General features: G+C 47.4%; 1 protein-coding gene across 1 annotated transcript; it reads left to right on the top strand.

Moving 5' to 3' along the window:
• Window positions 1–849: 849 nt before the first annotated feature.
• LOC125552258 (probable carboxylesterase 8) lies at window positions 850–2,593 on the top strand. The gene has a single exon (XM_048715752.1). The coding sequence runs from the start codon at window positions 1,215–1,217 to the stop codon at window positions 2,214–2,216; it is 1,002 nt and encodes a 333-aa protein (XP_048571709.1). The 5' UTR covers window positions 850–1,214; the 3' UTR covers window positions 2,217–2,593.
• The last annotated feature ends 19,778 nt before the right edge of the window (window positions 2,594–22,371 follow it).

Genomic DNA, 22,371 nt, shown 5'->3' with positions numbered 1-22,371 from the left:
TTATGGCTGTTGTTGCCAGTTAACAACGTGAAGAGTTGGTGTAAATTTCTTTGAAAGTTCTAGAGAAGACTTTACACTCATTATTTTTATAGTGAAGTTGTGTGATCCGGTCGGTCCATAGTCATGAATTTTGACTCCACAAATTGAGAAGATTTTACTACTCAGTTGAAGATTTTTTTTTTCACTTACCCGCAAAAGAAGATAGGAGATTTTTTTTCCACATTAGATCATTTGTCATATGTGCATGTTGTTTGAGTTTATTCCACTGTTTACATGTTGGTTAATATTGTCCTCAAAATTCACTACGAATGAAGAAGTTGTTTACTGTGCATATTTGTCATGTTGATGAATTTGTGCATCACATCAAAGTTCACTCCATGGTCGCCTGTGTAGCCGCCGCAAAGGAAAAGTGGGCAGGACAGTACTTATGTTATGTTGGTTGTTCACTCGTTTGAGACCGAGATAATAAACGATAATAAATGTGAACTGTTTCAAATCAAATTTAAGAGCAACAAAGCAGCGGGCGGTACGCTTGTTGCGAGCATTCTCTTTCAGAAATTTAATTGCCGGATCGGTAGATCTGGATCAGCATTCACCACTCGTCACTTCGCCGCTGTTGCACGATAGAGTAGCAGTAACGGCACGGCACGGCCGGGGTGGCCGCACGCCGGCCACTCGTACAAGGTGCATGTGGCGTTTAGCTGGCGCGCCATTAAGGTCAATCAATCAGGTGACAGGCAGGCGAGCCGGAGTATCGATCCCTCGCCGCCAGGTTCCTTTCCCGGCTTTCCCGTCCATCCATCCGTCCGTCCAATCTCAGGTAAGAATTCTGGAGGGGCTCGGGCGCCCCCGGCCGTCCGATTTCGGCTGTAGCCCACGCGCCGTGTCACTGTGTGGACGGCGCCGCGGCGTCACCCGTCGATCATGTGACAACCCACCACCACGCCCCGGGTGTCACGCGCGCGCCCGCGTCGCTCTCCAGTGGGAGCAGTGCGAGCTCGCTAGTGCGCTTCTCAAAGCCGAGTCTCACCTCGCAACTACCAACCGGCAACCGCGCGCCAGCTCCAGTCCGCGCGAGCTATATATGCGCTCCGCGCTCAGCTGCGCAGCTCCACCGCCGTATCGTGTGACTGAGACTGAGAGCAGCGCCCAGGTCGACGCCGTTCTCGCCTCGCCGGCAGCTTTTCACAGCGACGCGGTGGGTGGTGAGAGCCATGGACCCGTACAAGTACCTCAACATCCGCTTCAACCCGGACGGCTCGCTCACCCGCAACGGCCAGGCGAAGCTCCTCCCGGCAGCGCCCTCGGGGGAGCCCGTCGCGGTCACCACCGCGGACGGCGGCCCCGCGCGCCGCATTGTCCACTCCAACGACGTCCCGCTCGATGACGCCAAGGGCACGAGCGTGCGCCTCTTCGTGCCGGGCCTGGCCACGGCGCCCCGCGGCGGCAGGCTGCCGCTGATCGTCTACTTCCACGGGGGCGGCTACGTGCTCTTCCGCGCGGCCTCCGAGCCGTTCCACAACAACGCCGCGGTCCTGGCCGCCTCCGTGCCCGCCGCCGTCGCCTCCGTCGACTACCGCCTCGCGCCCGAGCACCGCCTCCCCGCCGCCTTCGACGACGCCGCCGACGCCGTCCGCTGGGTGCGGTCGTACGCCGCCGGCTCGCCGGGCAGGCCCATCTTCATAATGGGCTGCCACAACGGGGCCAGCATCGCGTTCCGCGCGGCGCTGGCGGCGGTGGACGAGGGCGTGCAGCTGCGGGGGCTGATACTCAACCAGGCGCACCACGGCGGCGTGGAGAGGACGGCGGCGGAGGCGGCGTCGGTGGACGACCGCGTCCTACCGCTGCCGGCGAACGACCTGCTCTGGGAGCTCGCGCTGCCGCTGGGCGCCGACCGGGACCACGAGTACTGCAACCCGGAGGCCATGCTGGCCGGCGTCGGGGCGGAGCGGCTGCGGAGGCTGCCGCCGTGCCTGGTGCTCGGCCGCAAGAAGGACCCGCCGAGGGACCGGCAGAGGGTGCTGGTGCATGCGCTGCGGAAGGCCGGGGTGGCCGTCGAGGCGCAGATGGACGGCGCAGGGTACCACGCGATGGAGCTGTTCAAGACTAACTGCGCCGAGGAGTTCAACGCGCAGGTGACGGACTTCGTCCGCCGGCACGCCGGCGACGGCGACGGCGACGGCGTCGACGTGTACGCTGCGAGGAGCAGGCTGTGATCGGTGGGTCCAAAAGAGGAGGTTGTTACAACGGCGCTGTCTCATCTAGTACAATTTTTAAACGACTAATATATCAATCATATCTTCTTCACCATGCTATGATTGATTGACTTGGACTGACGGGCTGGGGCTCACAACGCGTTTGGTTCAGGGAAATTAAAGATGAGGAATGGGACTTAAGGGGTAAGGAGATTAAAAATCCACTGTTTAATTAGAGGGGATGGAAGTTTAAATGGGAAGGAGACTGAGAGTTGGGAAAGCCAATTCCCACCAATTTCTTTTCAGGGATACCGTGTTAATTCGTGAAGAGAGTTTTATTCCATGTCAATTCTCATCATATGCCAAACAAGGAAATGGAAGTAAAAATCTACTTTCCATACCTAATCCTTTCATAAACATCTTTATGCAAACTTCCATTCCCTTGCCAAGTGTTTACTAAACAGGCTGTCAGAGTCTGCTCCTACGCCGGCAAGTACGATCAGTAGAGTGTCGAGCTACTGGATTACAGTATTATCCCCACTTTTCGAATGGATTTGTCACGTTTGTTTTTACCTTTTTTGCGTTGTTTATTAATTTTTACCACCTACCGGCGGCAACTTGAGATCGCCATGTGCTTGTTACGATCAGAAAGTTCGTGGAGAAAAAGCTCTATCTTGTTTTCATGGCTACTGCACCCCTTCCCTCCTAAACTGTAATGCATGTTTTTCTTTTTCTTTTTTGCGGGAAAAAATATATAAGGCATGCTTGACTTTTTACGACATCTTATACACGTACTCTCTTCGTCCTATAGTGTAAAACGATTTTTGACACTAGTCTTACATTCTGAGACGAAGGAATAGTATATAGCAAAACGTATATGAATTAAACATGTATAAATGGTATTATCAAATTTGTCTTGTAAATTAATTTTGTTTTATATGCCTTTTATACCAATTTGTAGACATACAAATGAGTGAAAAGTATAGTGAAAGTTGAGCGATAAAGACCAAAAAAGTCAACCTCATCTCATATTTTGCGAAGGAGGGAGTATTGTGTAAACCTGCTAGTAGATTTTTTCCGCCGTTTGTCGGCTGCGAGTGTTTTTACGGGTCATTACAATTAGAGATCAACACTTTTACATCTAAAAAATGAAGAGTCCTCAAGATCAAACCGCAACCTCTGAGCTCTCCCCGTAGCCCTGCACCGCTAGCCACTCCGGCCGCGGCGGCCATCGCCCCCCCCCTTGCCCGCCGGGCAGTAGCGTGCCCCAGCCCCCCTCCGCGCCTATGCCCAGTCCACGCCCACCCTCCCCGGCTCCCCCGGCGGACTCGGAGACACTCGACTGGGCCTCGTCGGTGGAAGGTGAGGTCAGATCTGATGCTGGTTCTCCATCTCCCATCCCGTTGCTGCCAGCCTCCGCGGATCCGTTGTGTTCTGCGCCTCCCCGAGGCTTGGCTGCGCACCCCGCTTCAGATCCAGTAGTTCTTGCCCCTGCCCTGCTGGCCCGCCCGCTGCCTCGCACTGGTGAGGTCGCTCGCCTGAAATCAATTGTAGTTGCTCCGGGCATTGATGGCCCCGGATCCCAGGATCCCCGGGCATCCCCATGCGCTGCGCCCGCTGATCCGCTAGGTCCTAGTCTGCGCTCCTTGATCATCATCCCCCCATCCGCCAGTGCCGGATCCCCGACTGTTTTCCAGCCGGTGTCCGAGGATGGATGGACGCAGGCGCATTCAAGGAAGCTGCGCCGCGTCAATCCCCTGGGTAATGGGAATCCCCCTCCACCTTCAATGCGCCAACGCCGCCAGAACCAGGAGAATGAAGCTGCTAGAAAGGCCTTCTTAAGGCGTTGCAAGGGCCTCTGCTTGCGGTGCCTTAGCTCGGAGCACAGGAGGATTGAATGCAGAGACCCAACTCACTGCCTCACCTGTCGTCTCCCGGGCCACCAATCTAGCGCGTGCCCTGCCAAGAAACCGCTGCTGACGGCCGGTGCCCCGCCCCGCGCCCCGGCCGCCCCGCCGGGCCGGGGCCCTGTTCGTGATCGACTATGTTTCCCCACCCCAGTAGCACCACCTCCGCCGTCGCCTCCGATCCGTCTGCAACCGCCACCGCCCCCGGAAACGGCGATGGATGCCACCTTCGTCCCTGCATCCCCGCCTCGCCGCCAGCGCCAGAGCCATGGGGTGGTCATCCGCTCCAGGGCGATGGAGCATGCCCGCTTCGTCCTCAGGCACCATGCCGTGCTCCTGACGGCCACTGACAGCTTCAACGCCGCCAACTCGATGCTGGTGGGCCGTACCATTGAGGCCCTGCTGCGAATCGGCCTGCACCTGCTGCGTGTCACCCGTCATCATCCGGAAGACTTCCTCGTCCACTTCGATGTTCCCGCCGACCGCGACGCTCTCCTGCGCCACAACACCATCAGCGTCGACGGGGTGCCCTTCCGGACCAAGCCTTGGAGGCCGGACGACCATGTTGTTCGCCAGAAATGGCTGCTGCATGTCCGCATCGTCATCGAGCAGCTGCCCCTGGACAAGTGGACGCTGGAGGGCGCGGAGGAGGTGCTCGGCCGCTTCTGCATCATCGACAGGCTTGACAGCCACACCAGCGAGCGTCGGGACATGCGCACCTTCGCCTGCTGGGCGTGGGTGTGGAGCCTCACTGACATCCCCACCCGGCACTGCCTCTCCTGCTTTGAAGACGGCGCTGGGCGCGTGGTGGAGATGCAGGGCTTCTCGCCCCCGCTGTAGGCCAGTCGCATGGTGCCAGAGCCTCCGGAGGGGGAGAGGAGCTCTCTGCTCTTCCACCTCGACCGCGTCGAAGATTGGACCCCACGCGAGCTGCGTTCCCCTGCCTCTGCTGTCAGTGGGCTGCCGTCCTCTGGATCGAACGACGACGAGCGCCGACCTCTCCCTCAGGTCAACTCGCTTGACTGGACCTTCAGCGTAGAAGATCGCCGACCGTCCTACCCTGCTGCTGCACCAGCCCACATGCTGCTCCAACCTTCTTCCCCAGCCCCTCCACCGGCCCCTCTGCTGCAAGCCCCGCCCCCGCCGCCAACAGCTCCTACCAGGCGCAGGCCGGCCCCACGCGTCGCCTCCACGGGCTGTCGGGGCATGCCAGCCCCGTCTCGGCGTGGTGACCAAGATGATGGGAGCGGCCCTAGCCGCCGCTCATGGAAGGACACCCTGCTCGGCATTGGGCGCGAGAGCAGGGCCTCATCGGTGCCGCGATCCTCAAGCATGGAGCGCCACCGCAGCAGGACCCCTGGCCCGCGCCACCACCGTCGTCAGCTCCCACGACAGGCGCCCCAGGCCCAGGCCGACGCTGCGCCCTTCCCTGCAGCCACTCCGAGGCCAGAGCCAGGTCCGGTGCGGCTGCTTGCACCACCCAGGCCTCTGCTCCCCCAGCAGCTGCTGCCTGCGGACGGACATCCACTCCCACAACCCGCGGCCGACATGGAGACTCTGCCACAAGCTGATGAGCAGGGGGATGCGCCGCTGCATGCTGATGCACCTGGAGATGAGCAACACATGGCTAGCCCTGAAGATCCAGTGGCAGAATTCTTCACAAACCGCTACACCGCCCTCACCCCTCCCCGTTGGACGGACAACATGCTTTTCGAGATCAACGCCGTTGCTGAAGCAGCGCTCGCCAAGCCACTGTCTTTCTCCCCTGCCGTTACCAAGGTGCAGGGGACGGCGCGCACCCCGGCCCGCACTGGCAGCCGCACCCCTCTCAGGGCATGGCTCACCTCTGCCCCCAAGAAGAGCCTGCCAACCGCTGCTGCTGAAGACCTGGCTTCCATGGTGGGGGGGCTAGAACTGGGGCAGAACAAGCCACCGAATGGCTCGCACCCTCTTCTCCACCGTCCCGCAGCTGCTGATCTCCATCACCCCGAAGAATGTTCACCAGAAACAAGCGAAGCCGGTGACTGCTCCTACCAGGCGGAGCGCACGCCAGGCAGAAGCAAAATGCGATGTCCCGGTTGCCAATCGTGCGACTATGCGTCTAGTTCGGGCGCTGGGCGATCTTGGCCCGGAGGAGGCGATGACGAAGGAGGCCGCTCAGAGTTTCATCAAGCGTTTCGACGAGCCAATCAGCCAGAAGGAGATCGACGCATTCGCGGCTCTCACCGGCCTAGACGGCGCGGCACTCCGTGTCGCGGCGGGGTTGGAGGGCCCAAGCAGCTCGGCCATAGGTGCCGACTAGTTTAATTATGCCAGTAAGCCAATGTAGTTTCCAGCAGAGGCCAGCGGCATGTCGCCGGCCGGTATTAGGGCCCTTTCTTCTTCGTTTAGGGTTAGCGGATGCAGTTCGCCGGAGCCAGGGGTTTGGTGCTACTGGTGGTGCCCCTCGCTGCATCTACTTGCTAGTTTGGATGGTGTCCAGTGTTGCGTCCCTCCTTGTGCGGGGTAGGAGCTGTAGTCCGCCGATGATCGTAGAGTGCTACTGGTGGTGGTCGTTGGTGGTGTGGCTTGCTAGTCAGGATTGTGTACTCAGTAGTGCTACATCTTGAGCTTGCGTTGGTTTTCCCCGAAGAGGAAGGGATGATGCAGCAGAGTAGCGTAAGTATTTCCCTCAGTTTTTGAGAACCAAGGTATCAATCCAGTAGGAGCCCACGCTCAAGTCCCTCGTACCTGCACAAAGCGATAGCTGCTCGCAACCAACGCGATTAGGGGTTGTCAAGCCCTTCACGGTCACTTACGAGAGTGAGATCTGATAGATAGAATATTTTTGGTATTTTTGATATAAAGATGCAAAGTAAAAAGTAAAGGCAAAGTAAATAGCAAAACAATATAAAAGTGATCGAGTTTGATATGATGAGAATAGACCCGGGGGCCATAGGTTTCACTAGTGGCTTCTCTCAAGAGCATAAGTATTCTATGGTGGGTGAACAAATTACTGTTGAGCAATTGATAGAATTGTGCATAATTATGAGAATATCTAGGCATGATCATGTATATAGGCATCACGTCCGTGACAAGTAGACCAAAACGATTCTGCATCTACTACTATTACTCCACTCATCGACCGCTATCCAGCATGCATCTAGAGTATTAAGTTAAAAACAGAGTAACGCCTTAAGCAAGATGACATGATGTAGAGAGATAAATTCATGCAATATGAAATAAACCCCAACTTGTGATCCTCGATGGCAACAATACAATACGTGCCTTGCTGCCCCTTCTGTCACCGGGTAAGGACACTGCAAGATTGAACCCAAAGCTAAGCACTTCTCCCAGGGCAAGAACTACCAATCTAGTTGGCCAAACCAAACGGATAATTCGAAGAGACTTGCAAAGATAACCAATCATACATAAAAGAATTCAGAGAAGATTCAAATATTATTCATAGATAGACTTGATCATAAACCCACAATTCATCGGTCTCAGCAAACACACCGCAAAAAGAAGATTACATCGAATAGATCTCCATGAAAGAGGGGGAGAACTTTGTCTTGAGATTCAAAGAGAGAGAAGAAGCCATCTAGCTACTAAATATGGACCCGAAGGTCTGAGGTAAACTACTAACACTTCATCGGAGAGGCTATGATGATGTAGAAGCCCTCCGTGATGACGGCCCTCTTCCGGCGGAGCTCTGGAACAGGCCCCAAGATGGGATCTTGTGGATACAGAAAGTTGCGGCGGTGGAATTAGGTTTTTGGCTCCTGTTCTGATCGTTTGGGGGTACGTGTGTATATATAGGAGGAAGAAGTACGCCGGAGGAGCAATGAGGGGCCCACGAGGCAGGGGCGCGCCCCCACCCTCGTGACCGCCTCTTTTGTTCCTTGGAGCAGAGTCCAAGTCTCCTGGATCACGTTCGGTGAGAAAATCACGTCCACGAAGATTTTATTCCGTTTGGACTCCGTTTGATATTCCGTTTCTTCGAAACACTGAAATAGGCAAAAACAGCAATTCTGGGCTGGGCCTCCGGTTAATAGGTTAGTCCCAAAAATAATATAAAAGTGGAAAAATAAAGCCCAATATAGTCCAAAACATTAGATAATATAGCCTGGAGCAATAAAAAATTATAGATACGTTGGAGACGTATCAGGCATCCCCAAGCTTAATTCCTGCTCGTCCTCGAGTAGGTAAATGATAAAAAGAGAATTTTTGATGCGGAGTGCTACTTGGCACAATTTCAATGCAAATCTTCTTAATTGTGGTATGAATATTCAGATTAGAAAGATTCAAGAGAAAAGTTTATATTGACATAGAAAATAATAATACTTCAAGCATACTAACAAAACAATTATGTCTTCTCAAAATAACATGGCCAAAGAAAGTTATCCCTACAAAATCATATAGTCTGGCTATGCTCCATCTTCACCACACAAAGTATTTAAATCATGCACAACCCCGATGACAAGCCAAGCAATTGTTTCATACTCTAACTTTTTCAAAACTTTTTCAATCTTCACGCAATACATGAGCGTGAGCCATGGACATAGCACTATAGGTGGAATAGAATGGTGGTTGTGGAGAAGACAAAAAGGAGAACATGGTCTCACATCAACTAGGCGTATCAACGGGCTATGGAGATGCCCATCAATAGATATCAATGTGAGTGAGTAGGGATTGCCATGCAACGGATGCACTAGAGCTATAAATGTATGAAAGGTCAACAAAAGAAACTAGTGGGTGTGCATCCAACTTTCTTTCTCATGAAGACCTAGGGAAATTTGAGGAAGCCCATCGTTGGAATATACAAGCCAAGTTCTATAACGTAAAAATCCCACTAGTATATGGAAGTGACAACATATGAGACTCTCTATATGAAGAACATGGTGCTACTTTGAAGCACAATATATGAGACTCGCTATATCATGGTGCTACTTTGAAGCACAAGTGTGGAAAAAAGAATAGTAGCATTGCCCTTTTTTGGGCCTCTTTTTTTTCTTTGGCCTTTCTCTTTTTTTGGGACAATGCTCTATTAAATGATGATCATCACACTTCTATTTATTTACAACTCAATGATTACAACTCGATACTAAAACAAAGTATGACTCTATATGAATGCCTCCGGTGGTGTACCGGGATATGCAATGAATCAAGAGTGACAAGTATGAAAGAATTATGAATGGTGGCTTTGCCATAAATACTATGTCAACTACATGATCATGCTAAGCAATATGACAATGATGGATGTGTCATGATGAACTAGATGGTGGAAAGTTGCATGGCAATATATCTCGAAATGGCTATGGAAATGCCATAATAGGTAGGTATGGTGGCTGTTTTGAGGAAGGTATATGGTAGGTGTATGATACCGGCGAAAGGTGCGCGGTATTAGAGAGGCTAGCAAAGGTGGAAGGGTGAGAGTGTGTATAATCCATGGACTCAACATTAGTCATAAAGAACTCATATACTTATTGCAAAAATGTAGAAGTATTCAAAGCAAAGTACTACGCGCATGCTCCTAGGGGGATATATTGGTAGGAAAAGACCATCGCTCATCCCCGACCGCCACTCATAAGGAAGACAATCAATAAACAAATCATGCTCCGACTTCGTTACATAACGGTTCACCATACGTGCATGCTACGGGAATCACAAACTCTAACACAAGTATTCTTTAAATTCACAACTACTCAACTAGCATGACTTTAATATTATCACTATCATATCTCAAAACAATTATCATGCTTCAATCTTTTCTTAGTATTCAACACACTCAAAAGAAAGTTTCGCAAATCTTGAATACCAAGCATATTATTATTAAGAAAATTACCATGCTAGTAAGAGACTCTCAAAATAATTTAAGTGAGGCATGAGAGATCAATAGTTTTCTTTAAAACGAATCCACCACCGTGCTCTAAAAGATCTAAGTGAAGCACATAGAGCAAAATTATAACGCTCAAAAGATATAAGTGAAGCACATAGAGCAAAATTATCTAGCTCAAAAGATATAAGTGAAGCACATAGAGCAAAACTACTTAGCTCAAAGGATATAAGTGAAGCACATAGAGTATTCTATCAAATTTTAATTCATGTATGGCTCTCTCAAAAGGTGTGTACAGCAAGGATGATTGTGTAATACTAAGACACAAAGACACAAATAATACAAGACGCTCCAAGCAAAACACATATCATGTTGGTGAATAAAAATATAACTCCAAGTAAATTACCGATGGAAGTGGACGAAAAGAGGGGATGCCTTCCGGAGCATCCCCAAGCTTTGACTTTTTGGTGTCCTTGGATTATCTTGGGGGTGCCATGGGCATACCCAAGCTTAGGCTCTTGCCACTCCTTGTTCCATGATCCATCAAAAGAATTCACCCAAAACTTGAAAACTTCACAACACAAAACTCAAAATAGAAAACTCGTGAGCTCCGTTAGCGAAAGAAAACAAAAGACCACTTCAAGGTACTGTAATGAACTCATTCTTTATTTATATTGGTGTTAAACCTACTGTATTTCAACTTCTCTATGGATTATAAACTATTTTAAAGCCATAGATTCATCAAAATAAGCAAACAACACACGAAAAACAGAATCTGTCAAAAACAGAACAGTCTGTAGTAATCTGTAGCTAGCGCAATATATGGAACCCCAAAAATTCTAAAATCAATTGCTGGACGTGAGGAATTTATCTATTAATCATCTGCAAGAAGAATTAACTAAATAGAACTCTTAAAATAAAAATGACAGCAGTTCTCGTGAGCGCTAAAGTTTCTGTTTTTTACAGCAAGTTCAACAAGATTTCCCCCAAGTCTTCCCAACGGTTCTACTTGGCACAAACACTAATTAAAGACAAAAAACACAAACTAAACAGAGGCTAAATAATTTATTTATTACTAAACAGGAGCAAATAATAAGGAATAAAAATAAAATTGGGTTGCCTCCCAGCAAGCGCTATCGTTTAACGCCCCTAGCTAGGCATAACGAACAAGAATAGATCTAGGTATTGCCATCTTTGGTAGGCAATCCATAAGTGGCTCTCATGATAGTTTCATATGGTAATTTTATTTTCTTTCTTGTAAAGTGTTCCATGCCCTTTTTTAATGGAAATTGAAATCTAATATTCCCTTCCTTCATATCAATAATCACACCAACCGTTCTAAGGAAATGTCTACCAAGAATAATAGGGCAAGAAGGATTGCAATCTATATCAAGAACAATGAAATCTACGGGCACATAATTCCTATTTGCAACAATAAGAACATCATTAATTCTTCCCATAGGTTTTTTAATAGTGGAATCCGCAAGATGCAAGTTTAGAGAACAATCATCAAAATTACGGAAATCTAGTAAATCACACAAAGTCTTGGGAATAGTAGAGACACTAGCACCCAAATCACACAAAGCATAAAACTCATGATCTTTAATTTGAATTTTAATAGTTGGTTCCCACTCATCATAGATTTTTCTAGGGATAGAAACTTTCAACTCATGTTTTTCTTCATAATATTGCATCAAGGTATCAACAATATGTTCGGTGAAGGCTTTATTTCGACTATAAGTATGTGGAGAATTTAGCACGGATTGCAACAAGGAAGTACAATCAATCAAAGAGCAATTTTCATAATTAAATTTCTTGAAATCCAATATAGTGGGTTTAGCAACATCTAGATTTTTATTTCTTTCCATCCCACTTTCATCAATTTCATCATTAAGATCTAAACACTCCGAATTTTTAGAACGCCTTCTAGGTAAAGGAAGATCATATTCAGTTTCATCAAGATTCATATTGCAAAACAAAGATTTAATTGGAGACACATCAATAATTTTTATATCTTCATCATTACTTTCATAGGAATTGGAAGAACACGCTTTAATAAAGGCATCTTTGGAAGCACGCATCCTAGCGGTTCTTTCTTTACACTCATCAATTGAAATTCTCATGGCTTTAAGAGACTCATTAATATCATGTTTAGGTGGAACAGATCTAAGTTTCAAAGCATCAACATCAAGAGCAATTCTATCAATGTTCCTAGCCAAATCATCAATCTTAAGCAATTTTTCTTCAATCATAGCATTAAAATTCTTTTGCGAAGAAATAAATTCTTTAATATTAGATTCAAAATCAGAGGGTATCTTATTATAATTTCCATAAGAGTTGTTGTAGGAATTCGCATAATTATTAGAAGGATCACTAGGATATGGCCTAGGATTAAAATTTCCTCTATAAGCGTTGTTACCAAAATTATTCCTACCAACAAAATTCACATCCATAGATTCATTGTTATTCTCAATCAAAGTAGACAAAGGCATATCATTAGGGTCAGAAGAAACACTCCTAGAAGAAAATAATTTCATAAGTTCATCCATCTTTCCACTCAACACATTAATTTCTTCTACCGCATGCACTTTTTTATTAGAAGTTCTTTCAGTATGCCATTGAGAATAATTAACCATAATATTATCTAGGAGTTTAGTAGCATCTCCTAAAGTGATTTCCATAAAAGTGCCTCCCGCGGCCGAATCTAAAAAATTTCTAGAAGCAAAATTCAATCCGGCATAAATTTTTTGTATAATCATCCACAAATTCAAACCATGAGTAGGGCAATTACGTATCATTAATTTCATTCTCTCCCAAGCTTGTGCAACATGTTCATGATCAAGTTGTTTAAAGTTCATAATATCGTTTCTAAGAGAGATGATCTTAGCGGGAGGAAAATACTTAGAGATAAAAGCATCTTTGCACTTGTTCCATGAATCAATACTATTCTTAGGCAAAGACGAAAACCAAGCTTTAGCACGATCTCTAAGCGAAAAAGGAAATAGCTTCAATTTAACGACATCATTATTGACATCTTTTTTCTTTTGCATATCACATAAATCAACGAAGCTATTCAGATGAGTACGGCATCTTCACTAGGAAGGCCGGCGAATTGATCTTTCATAACAAATTCAACAAAGCAGTATTAATTTCACAAGATTCAGCATCGTTAAGAGGAGCAATCGGAGTGCTAAGGAAATCATTATTATTGGTATTGGTGAAGTCACACAATTTGGTAGTATCTTGAGCCATCGCGACAAACAAGCAATCTAACACACGAGCAAACAAAAAGCAAGCAGACAAAAGAGGCAAACAGAGAGGGAGGATAGAGAGAGGGCAAATAAAACGGCAAGGGTGAATTGGGGGGAGAGGAAAACGAGAGGCAAATGGCAAATAATGTAATGCGAGAGATAGGGATTGTGATGGGTACTTGGTATGTTGACTTTTTGCGTAGACTCCCTGGCAACGGCGCCAGAAATCCTTCTTGCTACGTCTTGAGCTTGCGTTGGTTTTCCCCGAAGAGGAAGGGATGATGAAGCAGAGTAGCGTAAGTATTTCCCTTAGTTTTTGAGAACCAAGGTATCAATCCAGTAGGAGCCCATGCTCAAGTCCCTCGTACCTGCACAAAGCGATAGCTACTCGCAACCAACGCGATTAGGGGTTGTCAAGCCCTTCACGGTCACTTACGAGAGTGAGATCTGATAGATAGAATATTTTTGGTATTTTTGATATAAAGATGCAAAGTAAAAAGTAAAGGCAAAGTAAATAGCAAAACAATATAAAAGAGATCAAGTTTGATATGATGAGAATAGACCCGGGGGCCATAGGTTTCACTAGTGGCTTCTCTCAAGAGCATAAGTATTCTGCGGTGGGTGAACAAATTACTGTTGAGCAATTGATATAATTGTGCATAATTATGAGAATATCTAGGCATGATCATGTATATAGGCATCACGTCCGTGACAAGTAGACCGAAACGATTCTGCATCTACTACTATTACTCCACTCATCGACCGCTATCCAGCATGCATCTAGAGTATTAAGTTAAAAACAGAGTAACGCCTTAAGCAAGATGACATGATGTAGAGAGATAAATTCATGCAATATGAAATAAACCCCATTTTGTTATCCTCGATGGCAACAATACAATACGTGCCTTGCTGCCCCTTCTGTCACTGGGTAAGGACACCGCAAGATTGAACCCAAAGCTAAGTACTTCTCCCATGGCAAGAACTACCAATCTAGTTGGCCAAACCAAACGGATAATTCGAAGAGACTTGCAAAGATAACCAATCATACATAAAATAATTCAGAGAAGATTCAAATATTATTAATAGATAGACTTGATCATAAACCCACAATTCATCGGTCTCAACAAACACACCGCAAAAAGAAGATTACATCGAATAGATCTCCACGAGAGAGGGGGAGAACTTTGTATTGAGATTCAAAGAGAGAGAAGAAGCCATCTAGCTACTAACTATGGACCCGAAGGTCTGAGGTAAACTACTCACACTTCATCAGAGAGGCTATGATGATGTAGAAGCCCTCTGTGATGACGGCCCTCTTCCGGCGGAGTTCCGGAACAGGCCCCAAGATGGGATCTTGTGGATACAGAAAGTTGCGACGGCGGAATTATGTTTTTGGCTCCTGTTCTGATCGTTTGGGGGTACGTGTGTATATATAGGAGGAAGAAGTACGCCGGAGGAGCAACGAGGGGCCCACGAGGCAGGGGGGCGCGCCCTAGGGGGGCCCCACCCTCGTGACCGCCTCTTTTGTTCCTTGGAGCAGGGTCCAAGTCTCCTGGATCACGTTCGGTGAGAAAATCACGTCCCTGAAGATTTTATTCCGTTTGGACTCCGTTTGATATTCCGTTTCTTCGAAACACTGAAATAGACAAAAAACAACAATTCTGGGCTGGGCCTCCGGTTAATAGGTTAGTCTCAAAAGTAATATAAAAGTGGAAAAATAAAGCCCAATATAGTCCAAAACAGTAGATAATATAGCATGGAGCAATCAAAAATTATAGATACGTTGGAGACATATCAAGTAGCAATGTTATCCCTCGGCTGGCTTATCTAGTTTATCATGTGTGAAAACCGCTGCTCAATTGTCTCATGGAATGTTAGAGGTCTCAACATGCCGGCAAAATGTCTAGCTGTCCACGAAGCAATTGCAGTCTGGAAACCTGGAATCGTATGCTTGCAGGAGACCAAGATCAGTGCCTGGGACCCTGCCACCACCAGAGATATTGGTGGATCCTTGCTTGATCAAGCCTTCCACATACCTGTTGCGGGCACCAGGGGCGGCATTAGCCTCTTCTGGAACAGCGCCCTTGTGCACGCATATGACCGGATAGCCATGCAATTCAACCTTACTGGAAACATTAGATTGCTGACCTCCCTCTCGCATTTGTGCCTGACCATGGTCTATGGACCAGTAGATGATAGCCTCAAGGACAGCTTCTTAGCTGAGATGTGCGGCTCTGCACCACCACTAGGCCACCCATGGATTGTGCTCGGAGACTTCAACCAAATATATGAAGCCAGGGACAAAAATAACCTCAACCTCAATCATAGGCTCATGGGTAAATTCCGAAATGCCATCAACTATGCTGAACCTTTTGAGATTAGATGCAAAAACAGAAAATTCACCTGGAGCAACGAGCAGCAGCCCCCCACCATGGTTGCCCTGGACCGTGTTTTCTGCAACCCTGCCTGGGATGCCTTGTTCCCCTCTATGCTGCTCCACGCGGCATCTACGTCTGTCTCGGATCACAACCCCCTTGTCCTTACCAGTGCTAAACCTCCCATTTGCGGACCGAGGTTTAGATTCGAAGCTTTTTGGCCAAAATTTCCCGGCTTCCATGATACAGTCCCATCTGCATGGTCCAAACCAGTTACTCCCTCCTTCCATCTACATAGGGCCTAATGTGTTTTTCAAAGTTAACTTTGACCAAATACTAGAGCAATAATATATGACATGCAACTTACACAAAGCACATCGTTAAATTCGTGTGTGAAAGGAGCTTTCAATGATATAGTTTTCACATTGTGCATGTCATGTACTATTAATCTTGTCAATAGTCAAAAGCGGTCTTAAAAAATGCATTAGGCCCTATATAGATGGAAGGAGGGAGTAGCTCTAGTTGTGCTGTCCGGACCTTGCATACAAAGCTGCAACGCACTGCGAAAGCTCTGAAGATCTGGAGTAGGAGCCTGTTCTCCAATGCCAAAATGCAGTTCCACATGGCCCAGGAACTTGTCCTACGCCTCGACACAGCTCAGGAAAAGTGCCTACTTACACCCGCTGAACTAGAATTTAGGAAAAAGCTTAAACTCCGCCTTTTGGGCTTAGCAGCCATTGATAGGGCGAGGAAGAGGCAATGCTCCAGGATAAACTGGCTGCGGGCTGGAGATGCTAGTACGGCTTTTTTCCACGCCAAGATCAATGCTAGAAAACGGAAAAACTTCATCTTATCCTTGAACAAGGATGGTGTGCCGGTGACAAGTCATTCTGAAAAGGAGGAGGTGATCAAGGATCACTTCACCAGACTATTAGGCACTCAACAACGCCGTGCGTGCACATTAAACTGGAATGAAATTCAGCTGCCCCAACTAGACACATCGGGACTAGAACTACCTTTCTCGGAAGCTGAAGTTTGGAACGCCATCAAACAATCGCCGGCTGACCGTGCCCCTGGCCCGGACGGCTTCTCCGGCGTCTTTTATAGGCAGTGCTGGCACATCATAAAAGCTGATCTCATGTGAGCCCTACATCAATTCCATGATCTCAACGGTGGCCACAGCTTCAAAGACCTCAATACAACAATGGTGGTGCTAATTCCAAAAGCTCCGGATCCAACTGACGTCGGCCATTTTCGACCAATTAGCCTAGTACATTCCTTTGCTAAGCTCATCGCCAAGATCCTTTCCCTGCGCCTCGCCCCAAAACTTGGCAGTCTCATCTCTCCAGCGCAAAGTGCTTTCCTGAAGACTAGGTGCATCCACGATAGCTTTCTGTTCGTCAGAAATGCCGCACGCAGCCTGCACCGTAGGAAGAAACCTGCACTACTCTTTAAAATGGATATAGCGAAGGCGTTCGACTCAATCTCGTGGGAATATCTACTTGAGCTACTTCAGAATCTAGGTTTCTCTGCAGGATGGCGTGATTGGATCGCTCTGCTACTACAATCATCCTCCTCTGCAGTCCTTCTAAATGGTGTGGAGGGCGAGCTGATAGACCACCACAGAGGACTACGTCAAGGTGACCCGCTCTCCCCTTTTCTTTTCATCCTTGCCATCGATATGCTGCAGCGGATTCTAGATCGTGCTGCCGCCCTTGGATACCTGGCGCCACTTCCTGGGCGCGACGTCAAGCTGCGCATCAGCCTCTACGCATACGATGCAATCATATTCTCCAATCCATGCAACGAGGAGGTCTCCTGCTTGCTAACTATCCTGGAAAAGTTCGGGGAGGCAACGGGTCTGCGAGTAAACCCTTCAAAATCCACTGTCACGCCTATCCAATGCCAGTCATTGGATCTAGATAATATACTGCAAGGTTTCCCTGGAAGGCGAACAAGTTTCCCGATCACATATTTAGGCTTGCCGATATCCTTAGGAAGACTGAAGAAGGTGCACCTCCAGTTCATTTTTGATCGCATCAAAGCCAAGCTGGCTGGATGGAAGGGGAGGTTGATGAACTATGCGGGACGACGAGCGCTGGTCCGCTCTGTGCTCCTAGCCATCCCTACATTCGCGCTCACTGGAATCAAAGCCTCGGCTGGAGTCTTGAAGGACATTGACAAGATTTGCAGGCGCTTTCTTTGGGCTCAGGAGGAGAAGCTATCCGGCGGCAAATGCAAAGTAAACTAGGAGACGGTCTGCTCCCCGATCGATCTTGGCGGACTAGGAGTTTTAGATAGTACTAAATTTGCTAGGGCGCTGTGGCTGAGATGGCTATGGCTGTCGTGGGATGAGGCTAACCAGCCATGGAATGGCTTTCCTTTGCCGTGTGACGACCAGGATCGCCAGCTCTTTGCTGCTGCAACAAGCGTCTCTGTTGGCAACGGCGAGCGCGCACTCTTTTGGGAATTGACCTGGCTGGGGCCGTTGCCGCCAAAGGCGATCACACCCTCTCTCTTTGCCCAATGCAGGTGCAAGAATTGCACAGTCAAGGATGCACTGCAAGGCCAAAAATGGATTCACGACATCCGCCGTCCACCCCTTTTGGATGCCAACATATTTGAATTCAGGAGGCTATTGAATATGATCAACGAGGCCCAGGTTTCACTGCAGCCAGATGTCCCGGACAGTATCATCTGGAAGACAAGCCTCTCCGGCACTTACAGTGCAGCGGCCGCCTACAAGCTCCAATTCGCTAGCCAGATAGGATCAGACTTCAAAAATATGTTTTGGAAGGCCTGGGCTCCTCCACGCTGCAAGTTTTTCACCTAGCTGCTAATGCTCGACAGGTTGTGGTGCACTGATAGGCTGCAAAGGCATGGATGGCCAAATGAATACTTCTGCCCGCTGTGCGTCCGGAATCTTGAATCATCAGTGCACCTGCTCTGGCACTGTCCGGTGGCAAGGACGATCTGGATTGCAGCGGCAAGATGGCACGGCTGCGCTGCTCTTGTTCCAACCACCTGGCCAGAGGGCGACAGATCGGAGATGTTCTGGGCACACATCATCGACAACACACACGCCAAGCATCAAAAAGGAATCAGGTCGCTCACCATGCTCATCGCATGGGAAATTTGGCTCGAGCGAAACTGTAGAGTTTTTCACAACAAGATCGTTGCGCCCTGGGCTGTTATCCAGGCAGTGCGAGGATCCCTGGAGGCTTGGATATTGGCGGGAGCGAAATGTCTGCAGCCCCCTTTTGGGGACGCAACGTGAGAGATCATCCAAGTATGGCTTAGGGGCCTGGCCCTCATTTCATTTCTCTTCTCTTCCTTTTCTCTCCTCAAACTGCGTCAGCGGCTGTGTAAATATTGCTCCCTACCCCCATAATATAATGGCTAGCAATTGCTGGCGGCTTCAAAAAAAATGAAGAGTCGAACTGAAGTGAATTGATCGATATTTTGGATTTATTAGGTTATGATGTTCGATGGTGTTTCCATCCCTAGTTGTTTGTTTTTGGGTGCACCAACGCCTTTTATCCTACAAAAACCGGATTGACCATTACTCCCTCCGTTCGATGAAAAGTATACATCTAGAAATTTTAGGACAAATTATAAAGAGAAGTAAGAAATGCATTGGGAAGATGCAAGCCACCAGCTCTCTCTTTTTTAATTATCCAACCCCCAATGAGCTAAGTGCATGTAGAAATTAAGAAGACTATGTATAAAATGCTATTGGTCTTGATTACCGTGTGATGAGAGAAAATACTTTAAACTGCATTGGAAAGATAGAAGTATACCATATACATCAAAATGAATCTTACTTTTCTCTGACTTTTCTACTTTGTTAGCAGGTGTAGGTATGATCCTAGGCCCTGTTGGGGAACGTAGTAATTTCAAAAAAATTCCTACGCACACGCAAGATCATGGTGATGCATAGCAACGAGAGGGAAGAGTATCATCCACGTACCCTCGTAGACCGTAAGCAGAAGCGTTATGAGAATGCGGTTGATGTAGTCGTATGTCTTCATGATCCGACCGATCCAAGTACCGAACGTACGGCACCTCCGAGTTCAGCACACGTTCAGCTCGATGACGTCCCACGAACTCCGATCCAGCAGAGCTTCACGGGAGAGTTCTGTCAGCACGACGGCGTGATGGCGGTGATGATGTTGCTACCGACGCAGGGCTTCGCCTAAGCACCGCTACGATATGATCAAGGTGGATTATGGTGGAGGGGGGCACCGCACACAACTTGGAACAATCAACTTATGTGTCTTGGGGTGCCCCCCCGCCCCCGTATATAAAGGGGCAAGGGGGAGGCCGGCCGACCGGCCCCTGTAAGGCGCACCAGGAGGAAGAGTCCTCCTCCTAGTAGGAGTAGGACTCCCCTTTCCTACTCCTACTAGGAGGAGGAAAGGAAGGGGGAAGGGAGAAGGAAGGAGAGGGAGAAAAGGAGGAAAGGGGGGCCGGCCCCCTAGTCCAATTCGGTTTGGGCTAGGGGGGGCGCGCGCCCTGCCTCCTCTATTCCATCACTTGGCCCAATACTTCTTCCCCGTATTCCCGTAACTCCCCGGTACTCCAAAAAAAAATACTCGAATCACTCAGAACCTTTCCGATGTCCAAACATAGTCGTCCAATATATCGATCTTTACGTCTCGACCATTTCGAGACTCCTCGTCATGTCCCCGATCTCATCCGGGACTCCGAACTACTTTCGGTACATCAAATCACATAAACTCATAATACCAATCGTCACCGAACGTTAAGCGTGCGGACCCTACGGGTTCGAGAACTATGTAGACATGATCGAGACACATCTCCGGTCAATAACCAATAGCGGAACCTGGATGCTCATATTGGTTCCTACATATTCTATGAAGATCTTTATCGATCAAACCGCATAACAACATACGTTGTTCCCTTTGTCATCGGTATGTTAGTTGCCCGAGATTCGATAGTCGGTATCTCAATACCTAGTTCAATCTCGTTACCGGCAAGTCTCTTTACTCGTTTCGTAATGCAACAACCCGCAACTAACTCATTAGTCACATTGCTTGCAAGGCTTATAGTGATGTGCATTACCGAGAGGGCCCAGAGATACCTCTCCGACAATCGGAGTGACAAATCCTAATCTCGATCTATGCCAACTCAACAAGTACCATCGGAGACACCTGTAGAGCACCTTTATAATCACCCAGTTACGTTGTGACGTTTGGTAGCACACAAAGTGTTCCTCCAGTATTCAGGCGTTGCATAATCTCATAGTCAGAGGAACATGTATAAGTCATGAAGAAAGCAGTAGCAACCAACTAAACGATCATCGTGCTAAGCTAACGGAATGGGTCAAGTCAATCACATCATTCTCTAATGATGTGATCCCGTTAATCAAATGACAACTCATGTCTATGGCTAGGAAACTTAACCATCTTTGATTCAATGAGCTAGTCAAGTAGAGGCATACTAGTGACATTTTGTTTGTCTATGTATTCACACATGTACTAAGTTTCCGGTTAATACAATTATAGCATGAATAATAAACATTTATCATGATATAAGGAAATAAATAATAACTTTATTATTGCCTCTAGGGCATATTTCCTTTAGTCTCCCACTTGCACTAGAGTCAATAATCTAGTTCACATCTTTATGTGATTAGTTCACATCTCCATGTGACTAATACCCAAAGGGTTTAATAGAGTCAATAATCTAGTTCACATCGCTATGTGATTAACACCCAAAGAGTGATCATGTTTTGCTTGTGAGAGAAGTTTAGCCTACGAGTCTGCAATATTCAGGTCCGTATGTATTTTGCAAATTTCTATGTCTATAATGCCCTACACGGAGCTACTCTAGCTAATTGCTCCCACTTTCAATATGTATCCAGATCGAGACTTAGAGTCATCTAGATCGATGTAAAAAGCTTGCATCGATGTAACTCTTTACGACGAACTCTTTTTATCACCTCCATAACCGAGAAATATTTCCTTAGTCCTCTAAGGATAATTTTGACCGTTGTCCAGTGATCTACTCCTAGATCACTATTGTACTCCCTTGCCAGAAAGATGCTAAGGTATACAATAGGACTGGCAAACCGCATAGCATACTTTATAGAACCTATGACTGAGGCATAGGGAATGACTTTTTATCCTCTTTCTATTTTCTGCTGTGGTCGGGTTTTGAGTCTTTACTCAACTTCACACCTTGCAACACAGGCAAGAACTCCTTCTTTGACTGTTTCATTTTGAACTACTTCAAAATCTTGTCAAGGCATGTACTCATTGAAAAAACTTATCAAGCGTCTTGATCTATCTCTATAGATCTTGATGCTCAATGTGTAAGCAGCTTCATCGAGGTCTTTCTTTGAAAAACTCTTTTCAAACACTTCTTTATGCTTTCCAGAAAATTCTACATTATTTATGATCAACAATATGTCATACAGATATACTTATCAGAAATGCTGTAGTGCTCCGCACTCACTTTCTTGTAAATACATGCTTCACTGCAAGTCTATATAAAACCATATGCTTTGATCACTTTATCAAAGCATATATTCCAACTCTAAGATGCTTGCACCAGTCCATAGATGGATCGCTGGAGCTTGCTCACTTTGTTAGCACCTTTAGGATCGACAAAACCTTTTGGTTGCATCATATACAACTCTTCTTTAAGAAATCCATGAAGGAATACAATTTCGACATCCATTTGCCAGATTTCATAAAATGCGGCAACTACTAACATGATTCAGACAGACTTTTAAGCATCGATACGAGTGAGAAAATCTCATCATAGTCAACACCTTGAACTTGTCGAAAACATTTTGCGACA

The sequence above is a fragment of the Triticum urartu genome, chromosome 4 (assembly GCF_003073215.2).
Source record: "Triticum urartu cultivar G1812 chromosome 4, Tu2.1, whole genome shotgun sequence".
NCBI classification, from domain to species: Eukaryota; Viridiplantae; Streptophyta; class Magnoliopsida; order Poales; family Poaceae; genus Triticum; species Triticum urartu.
The sequence above is the reverse complement of the archived record's forward strand: the minus strand, read 5'-3'. Positions and strand labels throughout refer to the sequence as shown.